Source organism: Rattus norvegicus, chromosome 1 (assembly GCF_036323735.1).
Source record: "Rattus norvegicus strain BN/NHsdMcwi chromosome 1, GRCr8, whole genome shotgun sequence".
Lineage (NCBI taxonomy): Eukaryota > Metazoa > Chordata > Mammalia > Rodentia > Muridae > Rattus > Rattus norvegicus.
In genome coordinates this window covers 165,937,107-165,961,035 of record NC_086019.1, presented here as the reverse complement: position 1 = coordinate 165,961,035, position 23,929 = coordinate 165,937,107, and the positions used below count along the sequence as shown (strand labels likewise).

At 38.4% G+C, this 23,929-nt stretch overlaps 1 protein-coding gene across 1 annotated transcript in view; it reads left to right on the top strand.

Annotated features, from left to right (window-relative positions):
* Nup98 (nucleoporin 98 and 96 precursor) overlaps positions 1-23,929 on the top strand; it is a 96,962-nt gene that overhangs the window by 42,331 nt on the left and 30,702 nt on the right. The window contains exons 13-20 of the mRNA NM_031074.3: positions 2,487-2,620; positions 5,951-6,138; positions 11,788-11,904; positions 14,998-15,296; positions 15,858-15,971; positions 16,589-16,727; positions 17,911-18,088; positions 19,926-20,090. Coding sequence (NP_112336.2) covers positions 2,487-2,620; positions 5,951-6,138; positions 11,788-11,904; positions 14,998-15,296; positions 15,858-15,971; positions 16,589-16,727; positions 17,911-18,088; positions 19,926-20,090 — 1,334 coding nt within the window. The remainder of the gene's footprint in view (positions 1-2,486; positions 2,621-5,950; positions 6,139-11,787; positions 11,905-14,997; positions 15,297-15,857; positions 15,972-16,588; positions 16,728-17,910; positions 18,089-19,925; positions 20,091-23,929) is intronic.

Sequence of the window (23,929 nt, the reverse complement as noted above, 5' to 3'; positions counted from 1 at the left end):
CAGTCATTAGAAAGACTTGATCAATTCCTTTGATATGTTTTCCAATTATTATGACTAGAATATAATATCAATATTAGTTTCACTAGTGATCTCTTAATTTTTGCTCATATGTCTGTGTCTTTAAAAAACTTTTTTTTTTAGATTGTTTTATGTGTATGAGTGTTTGGGATGCATGTGTAACACATGTGTGTCTGCTACCTGCCAAGACCAGAGAAGGGTGTTAGTTTCCCTAGACCTGCATTACAGATAGTTGTTGAGTCAACATGTAGATGCTGGGAACTAAACTCAGAACTTTAAGAGTAACTCGTGCTCTTAACCATTGAGCCATACCCTCCACACATACCTTTTATTTAAGACTTTGTTTTTAAGCGTGTGTCCGTGCGTGCGTGCGTGCGTGCGTGCGTGCGTATGCTAAGTGTGTTTGGATGTTGACATAGGCCAGAGGATCTAAAGTTACAGGAAGTTACAGATATTTGTCAACTGCGCAATGTATGTGCTCAGAATTGAATTATGGTTTTCTCAAAAACCAACAGATGCTCTTAACTGCCGAACCATCTCTCCAGATCTAAATCTGTTTTTGATACAGAGAAAATTTTATATTTGTAATGTAAAACAAGTTTTCCTAAATATGCTTGGGTTTACTAAAAAAAATTTTTTTTAAAGATTGATTTATTATATATGTACACTGTAGCTATCTTCAGACACACCAGAAGAGGGCATCAGATCTCATTACAGATGGTTGTGAGCCACCATGTGGTTGCTGGGAATTGAACTCAGGACCTCTGGAAGAGCAGTCCATGCTCTTAACCTCTGAGCCATCTCTCCAGCCCTTGCTAAAGATTTTTAATTCTTATTACATATGTTGGTATTTTACTTGCATGTATTTCCATCCACCTCCCAGATACCCTGGAACTGTTGTTGTGACCCATTATGTGGGTCCCCTGGAAACTTAGGTCCTCTGGGAAAAGCCAGTTCTCTTCATTGCTGCTCCATCTCTCAGATCCTTTGTCTTTTATTCTTGTGCCAAGTCCATTCAGTATGTCCTGTAGGTTAGCTTGTTGTTTTTTTAAGGGGTAAGTGACTGTTAAGTAACAAAATCATGAGTAAAAATATAGAGTTCTTAGGCAAGGGATATAGCACTCTGTATGCCTAGCATGTTATGTCTGAAACCTCTTAGTCTCCTTGTATAACTTTTTGTTTATTTGTGATACCATGTATCAAAGGATAATTTGGTATATATGTTCTGGACTAACCTTGAACTTCTTTTTCTTCAGCCTTCCAAGTAGCTGGAATTACAGACATGTGCCACCATGGCTGACTTTTGTCTATAGCCTTTAATTGTTTTAGTGACTCGTCTGAATTCCAGTGATTTACTCTAAATTATTATCTTCTCTGGGTCCCAAATTCTTGATCTTATTTGTACTACTCCTTAAATATCAACAGTGTCTAAACCTGGAACATTGTATAGCTTTGTGTGTATTTCAGACAGGGTAGGTCTCTGTACCCTGAGTGACCTCAAACTCATAGCAATTCTTAAGCCTTCCATTGAGAAGATTATAGATTTGAGCCATCAAGCCTTGGTTAGATATATCCAGATTTAAATGTGGATCTGTTCTGATATTATTTTAATTCTAACTGCCTATTCTCCTGGTGATGGGGCAAGGGTTGCTGCTGTTGCTTTTATATTCCCCATTGTGAGAACTTATAGTTGTGATATGAGAATTTTTTAAATATATATCCTTACTATATTTTGGCTTCAGCCTATTTCTAAATTTTGTTAAGGAGAAACCTGTTGGTTTTATTTTTTTTTTTTTTTCTCAGATGATGGGTGTTTTAATCTTAAGTATTTTTGGAATGATTCTCTTGATAACAACTTATCATTGGATGTATACCACAACTGGTTTTCTTTTTTATATACTACATTTTTGTATGTTATGAATATAGTCTTTATTGATGCCTTTGTCTGGTCTCTGAATTATCTGTGGCTGATAGGCAATGTTCATTCTTATGCTTTGAGAGAAAATTAAATTAGCTAGCTGGCCTAGAACTTGGTTTGTGGTCTAGGCTAGACTTGAACTCCTGATTCTTGTGTCCTGGCCTCTAGAATGCTGGGCTTTATAAACATATGCTATCATACTGCATTGGAACAACCTTTGCTTCTAGAGAGTAAAAATTATAGCTGTTTTATAATGTGTGCCAGTGGCAGACAGAACACATTCTTTCTAGGCTATTTTGATTTGTATGTATTTGATTACTAGTTACAGTGAATTTTTATATGTAATGTCGCTTATGAAATGGATTTCCACATCTTTGCTTACTTTTACTTAATTCATGGTTTGTGTTTTTAGTTTGCTCTTTGTCTTAACTATTGAATGGGTCTGAACATTCAAAGATGTCACTCCTTTAAAGAGTGTTGAGTTCTCTGATACCAATGTGTTGGATCCTTGAACTTACTCCCACCACCCATTCTTTTCTTTTTTGAATAGCTTTGACAGATCCAAATGCTTCTGCTGCCCAGCAGGCTGTTCTCCAGCAGCACCTCAATAGTCTAACATACTCACCCTTTGGAGACTCCCCTCTCTTCCGGAATCCTATGTCAGATCCTAAGAAGAAAGAAGAGGTAAAAAAAAATTTTTTTTTAATTTTTTATTATTTTGGGAAAGACTAAAAATGATTAATCGACCAAAGAGACAACAGTTAACAGATATTTCCAAGTAAAGTATATATAGCATCAGAGCACTGCATTTTGACATTTCACCCTTGTGAAAAGTAGAAATGAAGATTGGGTAAATAAATAAGTAGGTAGTTCTGATGTTAGGGTCCTCTTGCCTCTGATTTTCCAGAGCTGGGGTGAAGGCTTTTCTAACATGGCTTTTAGGTACCAAAGTCAGGGCTTCATTGCTTGCAAGACAAGTACTTAACTGGATGAACCATCTCTCAAGCCTCCTTTGATACATTTTAAAGTAATACATAAAGCTAGATTGTGATTAGATGGATATTATGTTGCCCCTACCACCTATTGCCCAATTATGCTCAGGTAGGCATCATGTTTAATGCTAAGAATTCAAACAAAAGAAAGAATGTTATGAACTTGTCCAGTGAGGGAAATCATACCTCTGAAAGTTAAATTTACTGCAGCTTAAGATAGTAAATGCAGTAATAGAGGAGCCAATTTTTTGATAAGTCAACAATGTTATATAATGGACATCATCATCTATTGAAAGGAGCAGAGTACATGGGTGAACCTTTAAAGTACAAAGCGAGAGAAGTCAGCAGGTTGCTACATGATTTTGTTTTTGCTGATATATCCAGAAGTCAGGATTTGTAGAAAAAGTAGATTTGTGGTTGACAAGGAATAAGAAAGAAGTGGTCTATACAGAGTAGCTTTGAAGTGATATAAATGTGCTAGAATTAGTGATGACAGTTTCACAGCTTTGTAAAAACTATAAAAATTACTGAATTATTGTAATGGCTAATTTTGTCAACTTGCCAAAATCTAGCGTCACTTGGAAAGAATCTCAATGAGAGATTACTTAATCAGGACTTATCTTGGGGAGATTGTCTTGATTGCCTTAATTGATATGGGAAGACATAGCCTAAGTGTGGGCCACATTCTTCCTTGCTTTAGAACACTGTGCTGTATAAGAGTACTTGACATCCATAGATTTATTCCTCTCGGCTCAGTGGATATCTCAGTGGATAGGAGTTGATAGCTGTTTCAGGTTCCTGCCTTGACTTCCCAGCTAGGTGCATTGTAATATAGGGATTGTGAGCTAAAACAGACCTGTCTGCCCTAAGTTGCTTTTTGTCAGGGTATTTTAGCGACAAATGTGAACTCAAGACAATTATGTATAGTAAATGGCCTTTATAAAAATTTTCAAGTATATGCCTTTTGTATTCTGGTGCATACCAATGACACCACTCAGGAAGCAAAGACAAGCAGATTGCTGTGAGTTCTAGACCAAACTGGTCTAGTAAGTTTCAGGTTAGCCAGGACTGCCTAGTGAGACCTTCTTCAAAAAACAAAAAGTTTTAAAATATAAGAAGATTTACTTGTGTAAATCTGATGAAACTTTTCAGAGAAGGTGATATTTTTCTTTTGATGTAACATGTGAACTAAGGATATTGTAAGCAAAGCCACTAAGTTATAAAAGGTCTTGAAAAATATCTTATGTGTCCTCGTGTGTGGACATACATGCATATCTGTATTCGCAATTGTGCCTGTGTATCCTAGGATGGGTTTTGGGAATTGTTTTTTCCTTTCCCCGTTTATATGGGTTCTTGGAATCAAAATCCAATCATCAGGCTTAGGTTCCTTTACCTGCTGAATCATCTCACCAGCACAGGTCACAGAAAAACTTGTTGAGAATGTTCATAAGAACATTCTAGGAAGGAAGTAAATTATGAGTCTTTTGTTTTGTTTGTTATGTGAGACAGTCTTGCTCTATTTTGCTGGCTTCAGTGCCATAGAGCTATGCCTTGCTCTGCTACTGCAAGTGCTGTGATTAAAACATGTGCTACCACACTAGATATGACAGTTTTTAAATATAAACATTAAATTTCTTACCCTCCTCCCTCCACCTTTGAAGTCTTGGGGATATAAGTTAAGAATGCTGTATTAGTACATCTCATTTGTAAAGGATTTTCCAAATCTAGTTATCAACTACATTTTAAAATGTTAGACCAGAGTCTGGAGGTGGCTCAGTCACTGCTCTTGCAAAGGACCTGAATGCAGTACCTTCCCCTAATCTCCTTAGTTACCTGCCTGTACACATTTGCACACAAATATACATATACTCAGGAAATAATTCTTCTAGGTTTTGGGGGAATTGTTTTTGAGACAAGGTTTCTCTGTTTAACCTTGTCTGTCCTAGAACTCACTCTGTAGACCAGGCTAGCCTCTAACTCAGAGATCTGTCTCCCAAGTGCTGGGATTAAAGGCGTGCAACATCATTGCCTAAGTGAAATAAAATTTTTAAAAAGATGTTTGATGAGTCAGTTGAGGTGGGAAATTGAAAGGTGGGTAAATAAATATAAATAAATGCCAGTTCTGTAGAAAGATAGAGATTCCAAATGTCTAAAAATAGTCTTAGGGTTGGGGATTTAGCTCAGTGGTAGAGCGCTTGCCTAGGAAGCGCAAGGCCCTGGGTTCGGTCCCCAGCTCCGAAAAAAAAGAAAAAAGGTTGGGGATTTAGCTCAGTGGTAGAGTGCTTGCCTAGCGAGCGCAAGGCCCTGGGTTCGGTCCCCAGCTCCAAAAAAGGAAGAAAGGAAGGAAGGAAGGAAAGAAGGAAGGAAGGAAGGGAGGAAGGAAGGAAGGAAGAAAGAAAATAGTCTTAGTAATCAAAACACCAGGCAGGCGCAGAGGCTGCATTTCCTGTACACATGCGATGTAGGGGTAGTGCCCTTGGCTTAAGGGGCTAATACTTAAAGAGAAGATGAAATTTGAAATTTGGTTAGCTTAGTTTGACTTCAACTTGGAGATTAAAGGGGTGAAAGCCAAAGATGGTGGTATATGCCTTTAATCCTCACAATTGGAAGGCAAGGGTAAGTGTTTCTCTGAGTTCAAGGCCATCCTGGTCTATGTAGCAAGTTACAGGCAGACAAAGCTATACAGAGAAATCTATAATCTCTTTTGAGATTTAGAGAATTCTCAAAAGGGTAGTGGGAAGGGTAAGATGTGAGTCCTTTGGCCTGGCTTGGTTTTCTGATTATTAAAATTAGTACCATACATTTGAAATAAACTAAAACATTACTTGATGCTTTTTCTTTTAAGACAGTGAAATAGTGCCTTGTCATGTATACATGGAGCCTGGGCCTTTCTGTGTAACCAGGTTGACATTGAATGGGTAATAATCCTCTTGCCTTGGCCTACCTTAGTATACCAGCTTCAGGGGTTACAGATGTAAACCACCATATTAAGCTCGCTTTATGCTTTTCTTTTCTTTTTCAGAGACTGAAACCAACCAATCCAGCAGCTCAGAAAGCTCTTACAACCCCTACTCATTATAAACTTACACCTCGCCCTGCCACCAGAGTCAGACCAAAGGCTTTGCAAACAACAGGTACAGCCAAATCACATCTCTTTGATGGGCTGGATGACGATGAACCATCTCTAGCCAACGGAGCGTTTATGCCTAAGTGAGTTTTGTTTTTGTTAAACAAAATGATAATAGTTATTTAAGCAATAAATGTAATTATCCCTGGGTAAAATGCCTGACAAATATTTTGATGAGTGATTTTACTTTTGTATGTTCATGATTTTACTTTGGTTTTATCAAATTACCTTGTAATATTTAATCAAGGCCTACAGACATAGCTTAATTGTAGAGTACTTGCCTAGCTTGTATAAGATCCTTTTTGGACCCCTAACAGTATAAAAAAAATATTTTAAGAACGGTTAAATATTGCTGAATGGTGGTGGTGTATAAATTTCCTGTCATAATTGTCTCCAAGGCTTACTGTATCCGTCTGCTAACCTAATCCTCAAAGCTTCTAGCATCTTTACAATCTAATCTAAGATTAGAATATTTTCAGCCTCTGAGACTTACTGCTGAATATACACACCCATTCTAGTTCTTTCTGAACTGTTTTAGTAACTCAGCTGTTCTGGCTCAAACTCCTCTCCAGGGTGACTGACTCACTCTGGCTTCTCTCAGCCTCTCACTGGATTGATGTGCCTGGCCTCACACTAACTCTGGCAGTAGGTTCTGATCTTCTGGCTCCTCATTCTCTGGCCTGCTTTATCTTCACCTGGGTCTCACCTGGGTCTCACCTGGGTCTCACCTGGGTCTCACCTGGGTCTCACCTGTGTCTCACTGTGTCTCACTGTGTCTCACTGTGTCTCACTGTGTCTCACTTGTTCTTTCTTGGCAACTTGTCTCTGTAAAACTCTATCCGCCCCTTTCCTCTCTACCCTGCACTGCTCCCTCTTATGTTGCCTGTTTCCTCTCTGTTCTCCTGAGAGTTGGGCACATCCTATTTTGTCAAAATGTTCTCAGGTTTGTCACTTTATCTGCCATTCAATTAGACATCACTTTTATTCATGAGGCTTTTTTCTATAAACTAACTTTACCTTCATTGTTTGGGATTAAAGGCATGCACTAAGGTTGTATCTGAATTCCATCTAGATAACATGGGCCATGAAGTCTTTTGGATATGATCCTTCCGCTGGATTAAAATACCTCTACAGGGGTATAAGCTTTTAATCCAAAAACTCAGGAGGCAGAGGCTTTGAGTTCTAGAGTAACTGTGCTTTTCTACCCGTGCCCTAATTTCCAAATAGCAACTCAGTAGCTTATTGTTTATTTAAAAAAAAAAATGCCCAGACCATAAACTAGGCTTGTTCCCAATAGCGCATAACATATCTTACCCGTTTAAACTGTTCTGTGTCTGCCACATGGCTCTCTTCTCAGTTTCATACGTCCACCTTTCTCCAGACAGTGAATCTTCCCAACTCTCACTGCTTCCTAGAGTTCCCATCTTCCTCTACAGAACTCCTGCCTTCTACTTCCTGCATTTGAAAATAGGCCATCAGCTTGTTATTGACAGGTGATACTTCCACATACCCCACAGGGGATTATCCTTATACTCTAGGCCTGCTTGTTCTACAGTGAGTTCCAATTTACTCAAGGCTTCACAGGAAAAGAAATAGTTACAGTCAGGTTAAGAATCTGATCTTTAGGGCTGGGGATTTAGCTCAGTGGTAGAGCGCTTACCTAGGAAGCGCAAGGCCCTGGGTTCGGTCCCCAGCTCCGAAAAAAAGAACCAAAAAAAAAAAAAAAAAAAAAAAGAATCTGATCTTTAATTTCTCATAAGAATTGTTTGTGGATATAGATAATAGAATAGTTAGAAAGAAATAGGAAACAATGGAAGAGTTAATGTTAAGCATAGGAAAACCCACATAAATGATGCCTTTGACCAGGCACCATTGAGATAACACTGGGAGACAGGGCATTTCTTTTTCTTTTTCTATTTTTTTTTTTACCTTCTCTTTAATTTTCCTTTTTTTTTTCTTTTTTTCCTCCATCTTTAATAACTTGAGTATTTCTTATTTACATTTCAATTGTCATTCTCTTTCTCGGTTTACAGGTCGACATCCCCCAACCCTTCTCCTTCCCCTTCTATATGGGTGTTCCCCTCCCCATCCTCCCCCCATTACTGCCCTCCCCGCAACAATCCCGTTCACTGGGGGTTCAGTTTTGGCAGGACTAGGGGCTTCCCATTCCACTGGTGCCTTTACTAGGCTATTCATTGCTACGTATGCAGTTGGGAGCCCAGGGTCAGTCCATGTATAGTCTATGAGTAGTGGCTTAGTCCCTGGAAGCTCTGGTTGGTTGGCATTGTTGTTCATATGGGGTCTCAAGCCCCTTCAGCTCTCTCAGTCCTTATTCTGATTCCTTCAACGGGGGCGGGAGGGTTCCCATTTTCAGTTCAGTGGTTTGTTGCTGGCATTCACCTGTGTATTTGCCGTATTCTGGCTGTGTCTCTCAGGCGAGATCTACATCCGGTTCCTGTCAGTCTGCGCTTCTTTGCTTCATCCATCTTATCTAGTTTGGTGGCTGTATATGTATGGGCCACATGTGGGGCAGGCTCTGAATGGGTGTTCCTTCTGTGTCTGTTTTAATCTTTGCCTCTCTCTTCCCTGCCAAGGGTATTCTTGTTCCCCTTTTAAAGAAGGAGTGAAGCATTCACATTTTGATCATCCGTCTTGAGTTTCATGTGTTCTAGGCATCTAGGGTAATTCAAGCATTTGGGCTAATAGCCACTTATCAATGAGTGCATACCATGTGTGTTTCTCTGTGATTGGGTTACCTCACTCAGGATGATATTTTCCAGTTCCATCCATTTGCCTATGAATTTCATAGAGTAATTGTCATCATTTTTGATAGCTGAATAATATTCCATTGTGTAGATATACCACATTTTCTGTATCCATTCCTCTGTTGAAAGGCATCTGGGTTCTTTCCAGCTTCTGGCTATTATAAATAAGGCTGGTATGAACATAGTGGAGTACATGTCTTTGTTATATGTTGGGGAATCTTTTGGGTATATGCCCAAGAGAGGTATAGCTGGGTCCTCAGGTAGTTCAATGTCCAATTTTCTGAGGAACCTCCAGACTGATTTCCAGAATGATGGTTGTAGCAGTCTTCAGTCCCACCAACAATGGAGGAGTGTTCCTCTTTCTCCACATCCTCGCCAGCATCTGCTGTCACCTGAGTTTTTGATCTTAGCCATTCTCACTGGTGTGAGGTGAAATCTCAGGGTTGTTTTGATTTGCATTTCCCTTATGACTAAAGATGTTGAACATTTCTTTAGGTGTTTCTCAGCCATTCGGCATTCCTCAGCTGTGAATTCTTTGTTTAGCTCTGAACCCCATTTTTTAATAGGGTTATTTGTCTCCCTGCGGTCTAACTTCTTGAGTTCTTTGTATATTTTGGATATAAGGCCTCTATCTGTTGTAGGGTTGGTAAAGCTCTTTTCCCAATCTGTTGGTTTGCATTTTGTCCTAACAACAGTGTCCTTTGCCTTACAGAAGCTTTGCAGTCTTATGAGATCCCATTTGTCGATTCTTGATCTTAGAGCATAAGCCACTGGTGTTTTGTTCAGGAAATTTTCTCCAGTGCCCGTGTATTCAAGATGCTTCCCCACTTTTTCTTCTATTAGTTTGAGTGTATCTGGTTTGATGTGGAGGTCCTTGATCCACTTGGACTTAAGCTTTGTACAGGGTGATAAGAATGGATCAATCTGGATTCTTCTACATGCTGACCTCCAGCTGAACCAGCACCATTTGTTGAAAATGCTGTCTTTTTTCCATTGGATGGTTTTGGCTCCTTTGTCAAAAATCAAGTGACCATAGGTGTATGGGTTCATTTCTGGGAGACAGGGCATTTCAATTCCGGGCTATTTATTCTAAATGTGCAGGTAGATAGATGCAGGTAGGCACACAAACATTTTTGAAAAAGTCAGTAGTAGCTTTTTAATTGGAAAAGAGTGTGTTTTATTTTTAGTTCATTACTTACAAGTCTTGGTTGGTGAATAATGATAAGTTCATTACAGCTTTTCTTAAAAATATGGGTTGGGAAAAGCTAAGAACGGTGGTGCACACCTTTAGTCCCAGCACCCAGGAAGCAAAGCAGGTGGATCTCTGTGTTCTCAAGACACAGATTCAGTTCCAGGATAGCCAGGGCTACACAGAGAAATCTTATTTTGAAAAACCAAAATAAAAAAGGGGTTGGGAGTGTGACCACAGTGATGGCTTAGTGGTTTTGTGTGCTCTTCGCTTTTGCAGAGAATCTGAGTTCAATTCTTAGCAATTTCATGGTATGTCGCAATTCTCTCTAGTTGTAGTTCCAGAGAATCCAAAGTCATCTTCTGACTTCCTTTGGGTATCAGGCATGCACAGGCAAAACATACACATAAAATAAATAAAGCTAACAAAACTTTTAAAGTTTTGGGTTGAGAACTGGTGTGATGGTTCAGTGCTTAAGACCATATGCACAGGCAGGGGGACCTGAATTCAAAGCCCAAGCACATAAGAAACCATACAAGAAGCATTGTAGTGGCAGAGACAGGAAGATTGCTGGCATTTTCTTGTCTGTTTGCCTACCTCCAAGAAAAAAAAAGACCTTGTCTGAACAAAACAAGGTAGAAAATGGTCCAGCGGGACACCTAAGGCCCACCTCTGGCTTCCACATTTGCTGATGCACCAATATACCACTCACGTGTGCATACTTCACTCACATATCTCTATAAGTAAATTGCTCTGTCACAAAAGACGAAAAGTGTGATTTTATGTTTTTATTGTGAGAGATTTGTTTTGAAGGAAGGGCTAGATGTATTCATTTGTATTTTGTAGCATGTTTCCAAGAAGTTAAGCAGACTTGGTGCTGTTTTGCTTTCCATTTTGTTACTGTGGTAAAACACTGGGCAAAGGCATGGAAGGAAGGAAGGGGGGGAGGGGAGGGGAGGGGAGGGGAGGGGAGGAAAGGAAAGGAAAGGAAAGGAAGGGAAAGGAAAGGAAAGGAAAGGAAGGGAAAGGAAAGGATTTATTTGACTTTACACTTCCTTCATATATATACTTTCATCATTGGAGGAAGTCAGGGCAGAAATGCAAGATACTTGAAGTAGAAACCATAGTGAAATGCTGCTTGCTGGCTCACTCTCAGGCTTATATCTAATCAGACTTTGACAAATTACATGTTTTTGTTTGTTTTTTTTTTTTTATTTTTAAGTGTGTGTGTGTGTGTGTGTGTGTGTGTGTGTGTGTGTGTGTGTGTGTGTGTGTGTGTTGGATATGTACTTGAGTGTGAGTGTCCCTGGAGTCCAGAAGAGAGACTTATTTCAGGTCATTGTAGATGGTTGTAAGCTGCCTTTTGTGATGGGAGCTAGGAACCAAACTTGGGGACCACTACAAGAACATTGTGTATTCTGTGTGTGTTGAGGGAAAGGGTAAGTTGATAGTCTCTCTGTGTAGCCTTAACTAGCCTAGATCTTGATAAGCAGACCAAGCTTGCCTCTGCCTCTTGATTGCCGGAATTATTGTGTGCCATACACCCAGTTTCAAGGATATTCTCCATTTTAATATGCATCTTCTCAGCATTATTCTCCAAAATAAACACAATATATTTGAAGCTGTATGTTGTGATTACACCACTAAAATATCTCTAAGTCCAGTTTATTAGGTGAGTTCGGGTATACAGCAGTGCTGTTTAGGGCTCCAGTTTTAAACTAATGTTTAGTCATTTGCATACACCTTAAGTTTCTCTTTCTTTTGGTCTCTGTTTTTAGAAAGAGCATCAAGAAGTTGGTTTTGAAAAATCTTAACAATAGCAATCTCTTTTCTCCTGTTAATCATGATTCAGAAGATCTAGCTTCACCCTCTGAGTATCCAGAAAATGGAGAGAGGTAAGCTGAATTCTTTTAAAGATGTTCTTGCTAATAGTTCTTGTTTTGCTTTTAAAAGATTCTAATTTTATAAAGGTTGAATTTTATATAGCCTTACTATAATTCAAGGGCACCTAAATGTTATTACTTTTTGAGTACTTTAAGCCTCAAAATTATTGGAGCTCCGATTAATTTCTACAAAACTACTTTGTAATTCTTATGTCTGGTTTTGGGCAGTTTTAGCAACCACTTGTATTTATTACTTAAGGTATAGTTAGTCTGATTATTAAAATACTACCCATTCTAATCAAGGAAAATTAACATATAAAATAAACAAGCAAACGTGTGTGTGTGTGTTATGTGTATTATATCTGTGTTCAGTAGTCACATTTAAGGGTAAAGAGCTGGCTCTGCAGGTAGCAGGACTTGTTCTTCTAGAGATATGGAGTTTGGTTTCTGGTATCCATGTTAAGCAGCTCACAGCTAGGATCTAATACTGTCTTCTGACCTTTTTGCCAGCACACATGACATACATTCACACAGATACATATATGTAAATAAAAATAATCTATAACATATTTTAATAGTTTTCTAGGTTGAAAATTTTTTGAGGGGCTGTTGGGAAAATGCTCTAGTTTGTAAAGTGCCTGTCTTGAAAGCAGAGGACTTAATTGAAGCCAATGACTCACATAAAAAATAAAATAGGGGCTGATGAAATGGGTCAGCAGTGAAGATCACAGCTGCTCTTGCAAAGGACTGGTATACCATTCATCGTAACACAACCATTCCTAATTCTAGTTCCAGGGGATCCACTGTCCCCTCTTGTCCTCTGTAAGCATCATGTATACATATGTACACATACACACATGGAGGCAAAACACTCATGTACATAAAATAAAAATAAATAATATTAAATTGAGTAAATGAGGGTCTGGAAAGATGGATTGGTCATTAAGAACACTTGTTGCTCCTGCATCAGACCTGAATTTAGTTCTCAGTACCCTCATGGTTGCTCACAACTGCTTGTAACTCTAGTTCTTGGGTATCTGGTGCCTTTTCTGACCTCTGCAGGTAACAGTTATGTACATGGTGCACATACATGTATGCAGACAAAACACTCAGACACAAAATTAGTGAAAATTTAGAAAACAAAAAGGGCATAGATAGTGGTGCATGCCTTTAATTCCAGCATTAGTGAGCTTTCAGAGATTATTTGGTATTCCTTTGTTCAAAATAGTGGACCATCTTTAATTTGTAATTAGATATTTCATCAAAGTATTTCAGAACCTCTTGTGTTTATAATATTAGCTTAAATTCAAATTTTGAGATTTTTTAAATTTTATGCATATGAGTGTTTTGCCTGCAAGTATGTATGTGCACTGTGTGCATACAGTGCCTGCAGAGGCCATAAAAGGAGAGGTCAAGTTGACTGGAACTGGAGTTAGAACTGTTGATAGCTTCCTTGCAAGTGTTGGGACTCAAACCATGAGTCTCTGGAAAAATAGCCAGTTCTCATAAGTTCTGTTTTGTCTTGACATTAACCATTAATCATTTATTTCCACATAGCAAGTATTTTGTGGGTTTTTTTTTTTAGTCAAATATTTAATCAAAGTCAAGGCTGTTGAGATGGCTAAGTAAAGGCCTTTGTCATCAAGCCTGATGACCTAAGTTTGATCACTAGAGCACACCCACATAGCAAGAGAGGAGTGTTCAGATTTATTCCTTTGAAAATGAGCAGTTAAAGATTTGATAGCTTGTTGGTAAGGTGAGGTCCAGCTTGTCTCCACTAGGTCATCTTCATGTGAATCCGGTGGTAATACGGTTTTGTTCTAGGGATATTTCATTTTTTTAATAACGGTTTTAGCTGACATTCATGGAGAGAATGAATCCTTAGAAGTGTGCCACTAGTAAAAGGAAATCCTGTCTAGAGTATGTTTCTTTACAAAGCTGTGTCACACCATCCTTTGGGCCCTCTGCTGGAAAAGTAGAATCAAGTCTCAAATAATGCCTTTTAAATTGTATCCTCTAGTATTATAGATGTAGGACAGTACTGTATCATACCTCTGTGGATGTAAAATAGCTTGTACCTGCTTTATGATACGTAGTAGTGACCGTGCTTTATCAGAGCTGTTTTTAATGATGTTGCTCAGAATGTTTTCTTTCCAGATGATGATTGAGAAGCTAATTTAAAAAAAAAATGGTGCCAGGTACCACCAGAGTAACAGAACTGTGCTGTTTTCTCGGGTTTTGTTTTTTTACTTTTTTTTTTTTAATGGAGTGTGCTGGATGTCTCTACAGTTTTGTTCAGATGACTGGAAAAGCTGTTGCTGCTGTTGATGCATAACACACTGCTATTATTGGTCTTTTTATATAAATATAAATATATATATACAGATATATAATTTGAATTTTTTGAAACTTTACCTGTGCTGTCAACTTTCGAAAAAAGTATCCCCGTTTACTGTGTTGAGTTGGCACTGTACAGAAATTAACAGCCATATTGGTCTAGAAATGTTGAACTTAAGTTTTTTCCATTTGTACAGGGGTAACACACTGTATTAAATATGTAAGGTCTTATATACGTGGGTTTGATTAAAAAAACTAATAAAGTATTCTCTAAATTAAAAAAAAAAAGAAAATGAGCAGTTAAGGCTATGAAATCTAGATCTAGATTTTCTGGAGTTTTCATTTGTTATTTTTTTGTATGTGGGTGTTTTGGTTGCATGTATATTTGCATACATTTGTGTGCCTGGTGTCTGAGGGGACCACAAGATGGTATCGGATCCCCTAGAACTAGTTACAAACTGTTGTGGGCCACCCATGTATGTGCTGGGAATTGAACCGAGGTCCTCTATAAAAGCACCACATGCTCTTTCCCACTGAGCAATCTTTCTAGCCCTAGGTTTTTCTATTTTAAAACTTCAGTTCTTTTGATTCAGTTTTCTTGTTAGAAATTAGGAAATAATAATTACATCCTATCTCACATGGTTACTGTAAGGATAAATTTAAATTTATTGAATCATCTCATGTAATATCAGATCCTTAATAAAGATTAACTGCTGTCATTATCATTACTGTTACCAAAGGCTAAGGTGTTTTTTTCTCCTTTTTCAGATTCAGCTTCCTGAGCAAACCTGTTGATGAGAACCATCAGCAGGATGGAGATGATGACTCTCTTGTATCACGATTTTACACTAATCCTATTGCCAAACCTATTCCACAAACTCCAGAGAGTGCTGGAAACAAAAATAACAGTAGCAGCAATGTGGAAGACACTTTCATTGCTTTGAACATGCGTGCTGCTTTGCGAAATGGACTGGAAGGAAGCAGTGAAGAAACGTCTTTCCATGATGAGTCATTGCAAGATGACCGAGACGAGATAGAAAACAGTGCTTTCCAAATCCATCCAGCAGGTCAGATTCACATACTTTTCATACCTTTGAAATTGTTGTTAATTATAAAAGTATGGTCAAAAGAGCCCACTTCTTATAACCTAAGAGACTGACCTGTCTACCTAACTTTGTAAATTCAAGTGGATTGCTTGTTGTATGGACTACCTGCCATGTTGTTGGACGTGCCCTTTAAAAAGAGGGCTCTATGATAAATAAAATCTACGAATCTTAGGTTAAGCAGGGTTAAGTAGACTGTATGACATTTAAAATGTTTTTCTGTTGTTTGTGGGGGTAGAGTCAAGGTCTTAGATCATGCTTTCTCCAAACTTGGAGTGACCCTTCTGCCTCTGCACCCCAAGTTCTGCATGCAGTATGTGGAGGCAAGTTGCTCAGAAGCTCAAGGTCTCAGCTTTGTCTTAAATACCAGGCCATACTGATGCATAAGACCTTGTCTCAACAAAAATCAAAACAAAAAAAACCAACTTATTTTATACAAAAATTGTTATATGAAAATAATATTAATACTACTGAGAACTGTTCTACCTAAGTACACTCACAGTATTTTTTGACTTTTGGTTATAGGCATTGTTCTCACAAAAGTTGGTTATTATACTATTCCATCTATGGATGACCTTGCTAAAATTACCAATGAGAAAGGAGAATGCATTGTTTCTGACTTCACCATTGGCCGTAAAGGTAAGTGTGAGTTCAGGAGTCATATGGACCATGTCTATGTTATTAAGGACAACTCTTGGTTTTAGGGTCTGTTTTTTTCCTGTATTTGGTTTTTTCCTGACAAGTAATAAAGCAAGGAAGACTAAATCCATGTAGAATTTTGGGGTTTTAATGTACCTGTTTGGATCTGGTAATTAGTTTTCTCAAAATTCTTCATAATTAAACTTGAAAATATACTAAGCTTAATACATTGATTCAATTTTATATTAAATTGTTAGATAATTTTCTTTAAATAAACTTACTCTGTGATACTGTATTTTAAATGGGCTCAAGTACTTTAGTTTGTGTAGCAGACGAGGAATTAAGTTGTTCATAGAACAGCAGTGCAGAGACTTGAGAGGACTGGAAAACACCAGAAATGTAGAATGGAGGCGTTAAATCTGCTAACAGTGTAGTCCACTCCTCTGTCCCCATGCTTGCCATAGTTAGCAGAAAGCTACTCCATGAGTTTCTCGAAAGTTTAAAATACTGATATTACAGGTTGCATGTTCTTCCTTGCTTATCACTACAGATTTTAAAAAGAGACTTTTGCTCCTTCATAAAGGGTCTTCTTTTAACCATTTTCCTCTGAATTTTAGGGTATGGCTCAATCTATTTTGAAGGAGATGTGAATTTGACAAATCTAAATTTGGATGACATTGTGCATATCCGGAGGAAAGAAGTTATTGTCTATGTAGATGATAACCAAAAGCCACCTGTGGGTGAAGGACTAAATAGGTATGAATTTTTTTACATACAGAAAATGAACTAAATTAGAATTTTTCTGGAAACATAATCTTGCTTTATTTTGTTCTGTAAACATTTTATTGCCATATATTGCTTGGATTCAGTGGGAGGTTAGACAGGGTCTATAGCTCTGTGTGGCATCGAATCCTAACCTGGCTTTGATTCGTGGCAGTCCTGCTTTTCTAGCCCCCACAGTATACACTCTTAATCACTGAGCCATTTCTAGCTCCAAGATTCTGGGTTTGAAATATCTGCAGAATAGTTCTAAGGAATCACTTCCTCCGTCCTTTCCTCTCTCCCTCTATGTTGTTGTTAATGTCATTTTGTTTACACTTTTTCTTATTTGATGTGTATGAAATGTTTTGACTGCGTGTATGCCTTTTTACCATGTGCATGCAGTGTCCTAGGAAGAGAGTTTCAGATAACTCTGGAACTAAAATTATAGATGGTTATGAGCTGACATCTGGGTTCTGGGAACTGAACCCAAGTCTTCTGATCTTCACCACTGAATCATCTCCAGCCCCACTTGTTTGCTTTCCCTCCCTGAGATAGTGACTCTCTATAGCCCAGACTGGTCTCTACTTATCTCTCCTAAGTCCTGTAACTTCCACAACCAACTCAGATCAGTCTTTGTTATTTACAGGGGTGTTAGTTGGATCTCTAGTATGTCTTTTTGTTGTTTTGCTTTGCTTTCTAGTGTTTTTCAAGGCAGAGTCTTACTATGGCTGTCCTGGAACTAACTCTATACTCTGTGTGCCTGTCTATGTGTAAGCATGTATTAAATCTAGATTTTGCACATGAGAGAAATGCATTTGTCTTTGAGTCTACCTTACTTTGCTTAATATAGTGATCTGCATTTCCTACAAATGCTGTAATCTCTTTTTTCTTTACTGCTGAAAAAAAAACTACATACCACTTCTTTTATTCATTCATCTGATAGATGTCTAGGCTGTTACCACATCTTAGCCCTTGTGAATAGTATAGCAATAAACATGAATGTGGAAGTGCCTTTGTATGTTTGGAGTTCTTCATGTATCTAACCAGGCTTGATGTGGCTGGATCACGTTGCAGTTGTCTATTAGTCCTTCAGGGCAGGGCTCCTTACTTCCATAGTGGCTACACTCCTGCTTTTTAAGTATAAAGCATTTACCTTTTGTCTCTTTGTAATTCACAGGAAGGCTGAAGTTACTTTGGATGGAGTTTGGCCAACAGATAAAACATCCCGGTGTTTAATAAAGAGTCCAGATCGACTTGCTGATATCAATTATGAGGGGAGATTAGAAGCAGTCTCAAGAAAGCAAGGGGCCCAATTCAAGGAGTATCGGCCTGAAACTGGTTCTTGGGTGTTTAAGGTATGTTTATTAAACCCACTTCTAGCTTTTGGAGTTACAAAATGAACTCATCAAAAATCTTTGTCTTTCTTAAAAATTCTTTTATTGGGGTGTGTGTGTGTGTGTGTGTGTGTGTGTGTGTGTGTGTGTGTGTAGGTAGGTAGGTAGGTACAGAGATGTTACAGTTTACAAGTGGATGTCTTGTATGTATCAGGTATCTTCCTCTGTTGCTATTTATTTATTCATTAATCTGGAGACATGTTCTTACTCTGTAGTCCTGGCTGACCTGCCACTTGTTTTGTAGAATAGCTGTCCTTGAACTCAAAAGAACTGCCTGCTTCTTAAAGGCATATACCACTACCCAGCTTATCTTACTGTTTGGAACAATCTCTCACTGAATCTGGACTTCCCTGATTCAGGCTGGCTGGCTGTCTGGCTCCAAAAGCCCAAAACTACTCCCACCTCTCCAGGGTTGAGCTTGTCGTTGTGGCCTTACCTAGCTTCTTGTTGGAGGAGGAGGGGATCTGAACTCTGGTGCTCATGATTACACTTTACCAGTTGAGCTGTCTTTCCTAGCTCTGTTGGGGGTGGGGGGTAGGTACAGAGATGTTACAGTTTACAAGTGGATTTGGGAGGGGGGTAGGTACAGAGATGTTACAGTTTACAAGTGGATGTCAGACGACATCCTAGGGGAGTCAGTTCTCTGCACCATGTGGGTGCTGGGGTCAAAATCAGATCATCAGACTTGTTAGCAAGAATTTTACCTGCTGAGCCATCCATCTCATGGACCATACTTGTCCTTTTCATTTGTAAATACTTTTGAAACAGGAGAGGTTAGCTGCTGCTTGTTCTAGATAATCTTGTCCTGTAATTTCTTCTTCTAGACTGGTTGGATAATTTAGATGGTTGAAGGCCCTTGTGTAGGTAGTGAACAATGGCGCAGTATATAACAGGGATTAATGATGACTGAATTTTATATATATATATATATATATATATATATATATATATATATATGATATGGTATGAATGCTCTGTCTTCTATGTACGACAGAAGAGGACATTGGATCCCATTTATATGGTTATGAGCTACAATGTGGATGCTGGCAAATTAATTCAGGACCTTTACAAGAGCAACCAGTTCCCTTAACCGTCTTTCCAGGCCTGAATTAATTAATTTATTTTTGTTATTTTATGTTGATGAGTGTTTTGCGTGTGCATCTGTGTACCATGTGAGTGGCCAGTGCCCAAGGAGGTGGCGAGCTAGGAATTAAACCTGGATCTTTGCAACAAGTTCTCTTCACTAGCCCTGAGTGATTACATTTTAAGTAAGTCTCATGCGTGCGAGTGAGTATGTGTGTGCGTGCGTGTGAGGTTCGGTTTTTGTTTGTTGTTGTTTTTTCCCCCAAACAAGGTTTCTTTGTGTCAACCTGGCTGTCCTAGAACTCACTTGTAAACCTAGCTGGCCTAAATCTCACATAGATCCACCTGCCTGTCTCCCTACTGCTAGGACTAAAGTTATGTGCCCCCATGATCAGCTCATTGTAATATATATTAATATTGTATATGTTCACTTAATTTTGAGCAACTATTATGTGTATTTCTGTGCCTTGTGCCCTTGGAAGCCAGAATAGGGCATTGGGACACCTGAAACTAGAATTACAGACAGTGTGAGCTGTCGTGTGGGTCTTCTGGAAGAGCAACCAGTACTTTGAACTGCTGAGCTATCTCTCCAGCCCCTGCTTTAACTATTTTAATCTTTAATCTATTTTTGTCTTTTTTTCAAAAGTAGATATTATAGAAAGAGTGAAGAGAACACTGCTAATCGTTGACTTTGCTGGGTTTCTTTTCTTCTTAGGTTTCCCATTTTTCTAAGTATGGCCTTCAGGATTCTGATGAAGAGGAGGAGGAACACCCACCCAAAACTACTTCAAAGAAGCTGAAGACTGCCCCTTTGCCCCCTGCAGGCCAGGCAACCACTTTCCAGATGACTCTTAATGGCAAACCTGCACCCCCACCTCAGGTAGAGAAGGGCAGAGAATGTGAATGCGGCCGTGATAAAGAAGTCAGAGGTCATTCAGCTTTTCAGCTGTTCAGCCCTTGGAACTAAGTGCAAGGGAGGGCACAGTGCTGCAGGCTGTTATTTTTTTACTCAAGATTTAAAGAATTCTCTTGCTGTTTGGATCGTTCTTCTACAAATTGTAACTTAATTTCTCTCATTTGGACTTGTAATGTTTTGATCAGTGATCAGCTTGAGATAGCATTTTGCTTGTGTGGGGTTGATGCAAAGTAAATCCTACTTTTATTGATTTCATGATGTGCAGTCTGATCTTATTCTTTACCTCCATCCCTTTTTAGAGTCAGAGTAGCTTTCTGCAAGAGTTTAGTTTTTTTTCTCAAGTTGTTTGCTATGTTTCAGGTAAACTTTTAATATTGTATTTTAATAATTGTTATAAAAGTATATAATTTTAAAAAGCAAGTAAATGATTTAGCTTGGAGAGAATAGGGACTGTGTTGTTTATTATAATTATTTGTGTAATGTCCTTTCTCAGTATTGTTAAACTATTATAAGCCTTTTGTCCTCATGGGGAAAGGTTTGTAAATTAATTAATAGATTGTTTCTTTGAATGGTAAAGTGATTTACTCAATCAGGTTGTGGTTTATACTCAATCAAGTTAAAGTGATGTTTTTAACTTACTGACTTACTCCTTCAAAGAAGAGTTGTTTACGGGACTTTGTAAAAACACCCTCTACCTCTCAGCTGCTAAAAGCAGGACCTTTGGGATTTTTCCATGCTACAATTATTTTGGCTGCTCAGATGTGTGATTTTTATGATTTATTAAATAATTTCTGGGGAGGCCCTTTCTGGATAATCTTGTGTACATGTTTTTGTGTATAGGGTGGAAGAGGGGATGATAAATGTGGAAGTTAGAATGGTATCCCTAAAAGAAACAAAACAGGGCTGCAGAGATGGCTCAGCGGTTAAGAGCACTGACTGCTCTTCCAGAGGTCCTGAGTTCAAATCCCAGCAACCACATGGTAGCTCACAACCATCTGTAATGGGATCCGATACCCTCTTCTGGTGTATCTGAAGACAGCTACAGTGTAATAAATAAATCTTAAAAAAAAAAAAAAAAAGAAAGAAAGAAACCAAAACAAAACTCTGCTCATAAGTGTATGACTTAGAAGGCAGAGACAGTCGGATCTTAGAGTTCAAGGATAGCCAGATCAACATAGAAAATTTCAGGCCAGCCTGAGCTACATAGTAAAGACATTCTCTCAAGAAATCCATAAGTGAACATATTTTTAATTTATCTTTTTTCTTTTATGACTCCTATCCCAGATTGCTGTTTCTGGTGCTTTTTCCCCCCACAATCTTTTCTAAAAACATAATCAAATACTCTTTTTTTTTTTTTCTTCCTCCTGCTGATAAACATGTAGCGTGATAAAGATATGGCTGAAAAAGAAAAACTTCATCTAGGTAAAAGAGCCAATTTATATAATATTGACAGTTGTTAGTCAGCTTTAATCACCAGAACCAAACACTAAGGGAAAAAAAATCTAATTTCCTGCTTTTAGCAGCTGACAGTGTGGCCCACAAGAGCTAATTGAAAAACTGAAAGCAAAAGATATCCCAGAACAAGTTGTAGCCAAGAAAGTTGCCAAGGATTCACCCTGGCAAATAGCATACAGAGAGCAGGATACTGAGTGCTTTGAAGATGTCGATAGGCAGTGAGCAGAAATGAGAGAGAAGTTCTGGTTATGTGCATTATGAACACTGCTTGTATCAGACAGTGCTCGTGACACCCCTTCTTATTCCCTGGTGACATCTGAGGGAGATAGAAACCATCAGTAGCTAATTACTATTATTAGTTGCTAAGATCAGGTGCTTTATTTGTCACAGGGAAACTACCTGAATTGTCTGAATGAACGGACTCTTGAGTCAAAGAATCATTTGTCACAGCCTTCTTGGAGAAACTGATTTCCATAGGTGTTTCTGAAGTCTGGAAAACCACCCCACCCCCACACACAGTAGATGACCAACTACCTCAGACTAAAAAAAGAGAGAATTAGAAAAGACAGGTCGTATCTTGAGCTATTTAGGAAAATTTGTATTTTACTTTAAGGGTCACATTTATACAATACTGCTTTGCACCTAAAAAAAAAAAAAAAGGTATGACTAAGGAACAAAAAAATTTTTGTATGATCTTCTATAACTTCTAGGTGAGAGAAAATGTTGACACATGCTCCTTTGTTGTAGACAAATTAAGGCTACTGTGGGAAGTTTTTCCTGTGGTTTTATTATTTTGAAGCTCTGGGTTTTGATTCCATTATGTAGCTGAGTGCTTCAATATTTTGGAGAATTTGACCTTTTTAAAAATGATTTATTTATTTTATATAATGAGTGTTTTATCTGTATGTACATCTCCATGCCAGAAGAGGGCATCAGATCACATAGATTGTTGTGAGCCACTACATGGTTGTTGGGAATTGAACTCAGAACCTCTGGAAGAATGGTCAGTGCACTTTCCTGCTAAGCCATCTCCCCAGCCCCAAAAGCTTGATTTCTTAGAACAGCCATCGTGTGAGTTCCATGGATTGCCCATGGGATTCTGACATATTTAATCTTTAGTAAATTCTCCGTAGCTGATGGTTGATGCCTAGATGATGGGCAGATTTTAAAATTTGAACAACTTGGGACCTTTGACACTTGGGTAGACATAGATTGTAGCTCTTACCTCAACCTTGTAGTTCAAATGAACCTGAATTCAGTGATAGTAAGTCAAGATAGTCAGCTTCCTCAGAACCTCATGTTCAAAGATGTAAAACAAAAAGGTTTATGATCTTTTTCTTATGTATATTTTGTCTGTATGTATACATGTGTACTCATTGCATTCCTAGTGCCTATAAGTATCAGATGCCTGGATCCTTGTGTTTTGCATGGTTATAAGCCACCATGTGGACTCTGGAAACCAAACCTGGGTTCTCTGCAAGAGCAAGTGCTCTTAACTGCTGAGCTATCTCCAATTTAAAACGTTTTTTTTTTTGGGGGGGGGGTTGTTTGTTTTTGTTTCTTCAGGAAAAAGTGTATCAGGGTTTAGGGGATACAATTTGTATATGCTGACTTGAAATAAAAGGATACTATTCTAAACTGATCCAGTTATTAACACAACTTTTTCCAGAAAATATCTTTCATTCCCACAGACCTCTTCAGAGTTCTGTTTTTTCCCCACTCTCCCTCAGTTTACAGTGTTCTATTATTCTAACTGGCTTCTGAAAACTGGTCTGCAAAGATTTCTTGAAAAATATATTTTAGGGTAGTTTGTTGAGTTTATTCAATTTTCTTAATTATACTTCAGTGAAATTTGTGCACAGGGATTCTGGATACTTGCCAGTTTCTCAGCTTTATGTGTTTTCCCACCCTACTAGGTGTGTTATCTAGGTTTAATGACTGCTCTTCAGCACTCTCTTAAAGTGTGTCCTGTGCCCCTTTATCTCTAACCTAGTCATGAAATCCTCCCACTTTGCCTTAGTGCTGTGGATAAGGAAAATGGTGTAGCCTAAACCTCATGTGAAACCTAGTGACATGATAGTGAGGATAGTAAGTTGTTCTTCCCTCTTTACCTCCCTGTCTTCAGTCCTTGTCCTTTTATGGTCAGCTGCTTTTTCTGCTTCGTGCCAGGTGCTGCATTAGGTGTGAAGCACAAAGCACATGTTCACTGAATTAGTTGATGTTCTTTTTACTAGGTAAAGAAAACAGTAAACTGTAATTCCTGTTTTTAAGCCATGACTGCATAGTAGACCACACATATGTAAGAAATGATAATACATTTTGATACATAGCGTTAAATAGGAAGAACA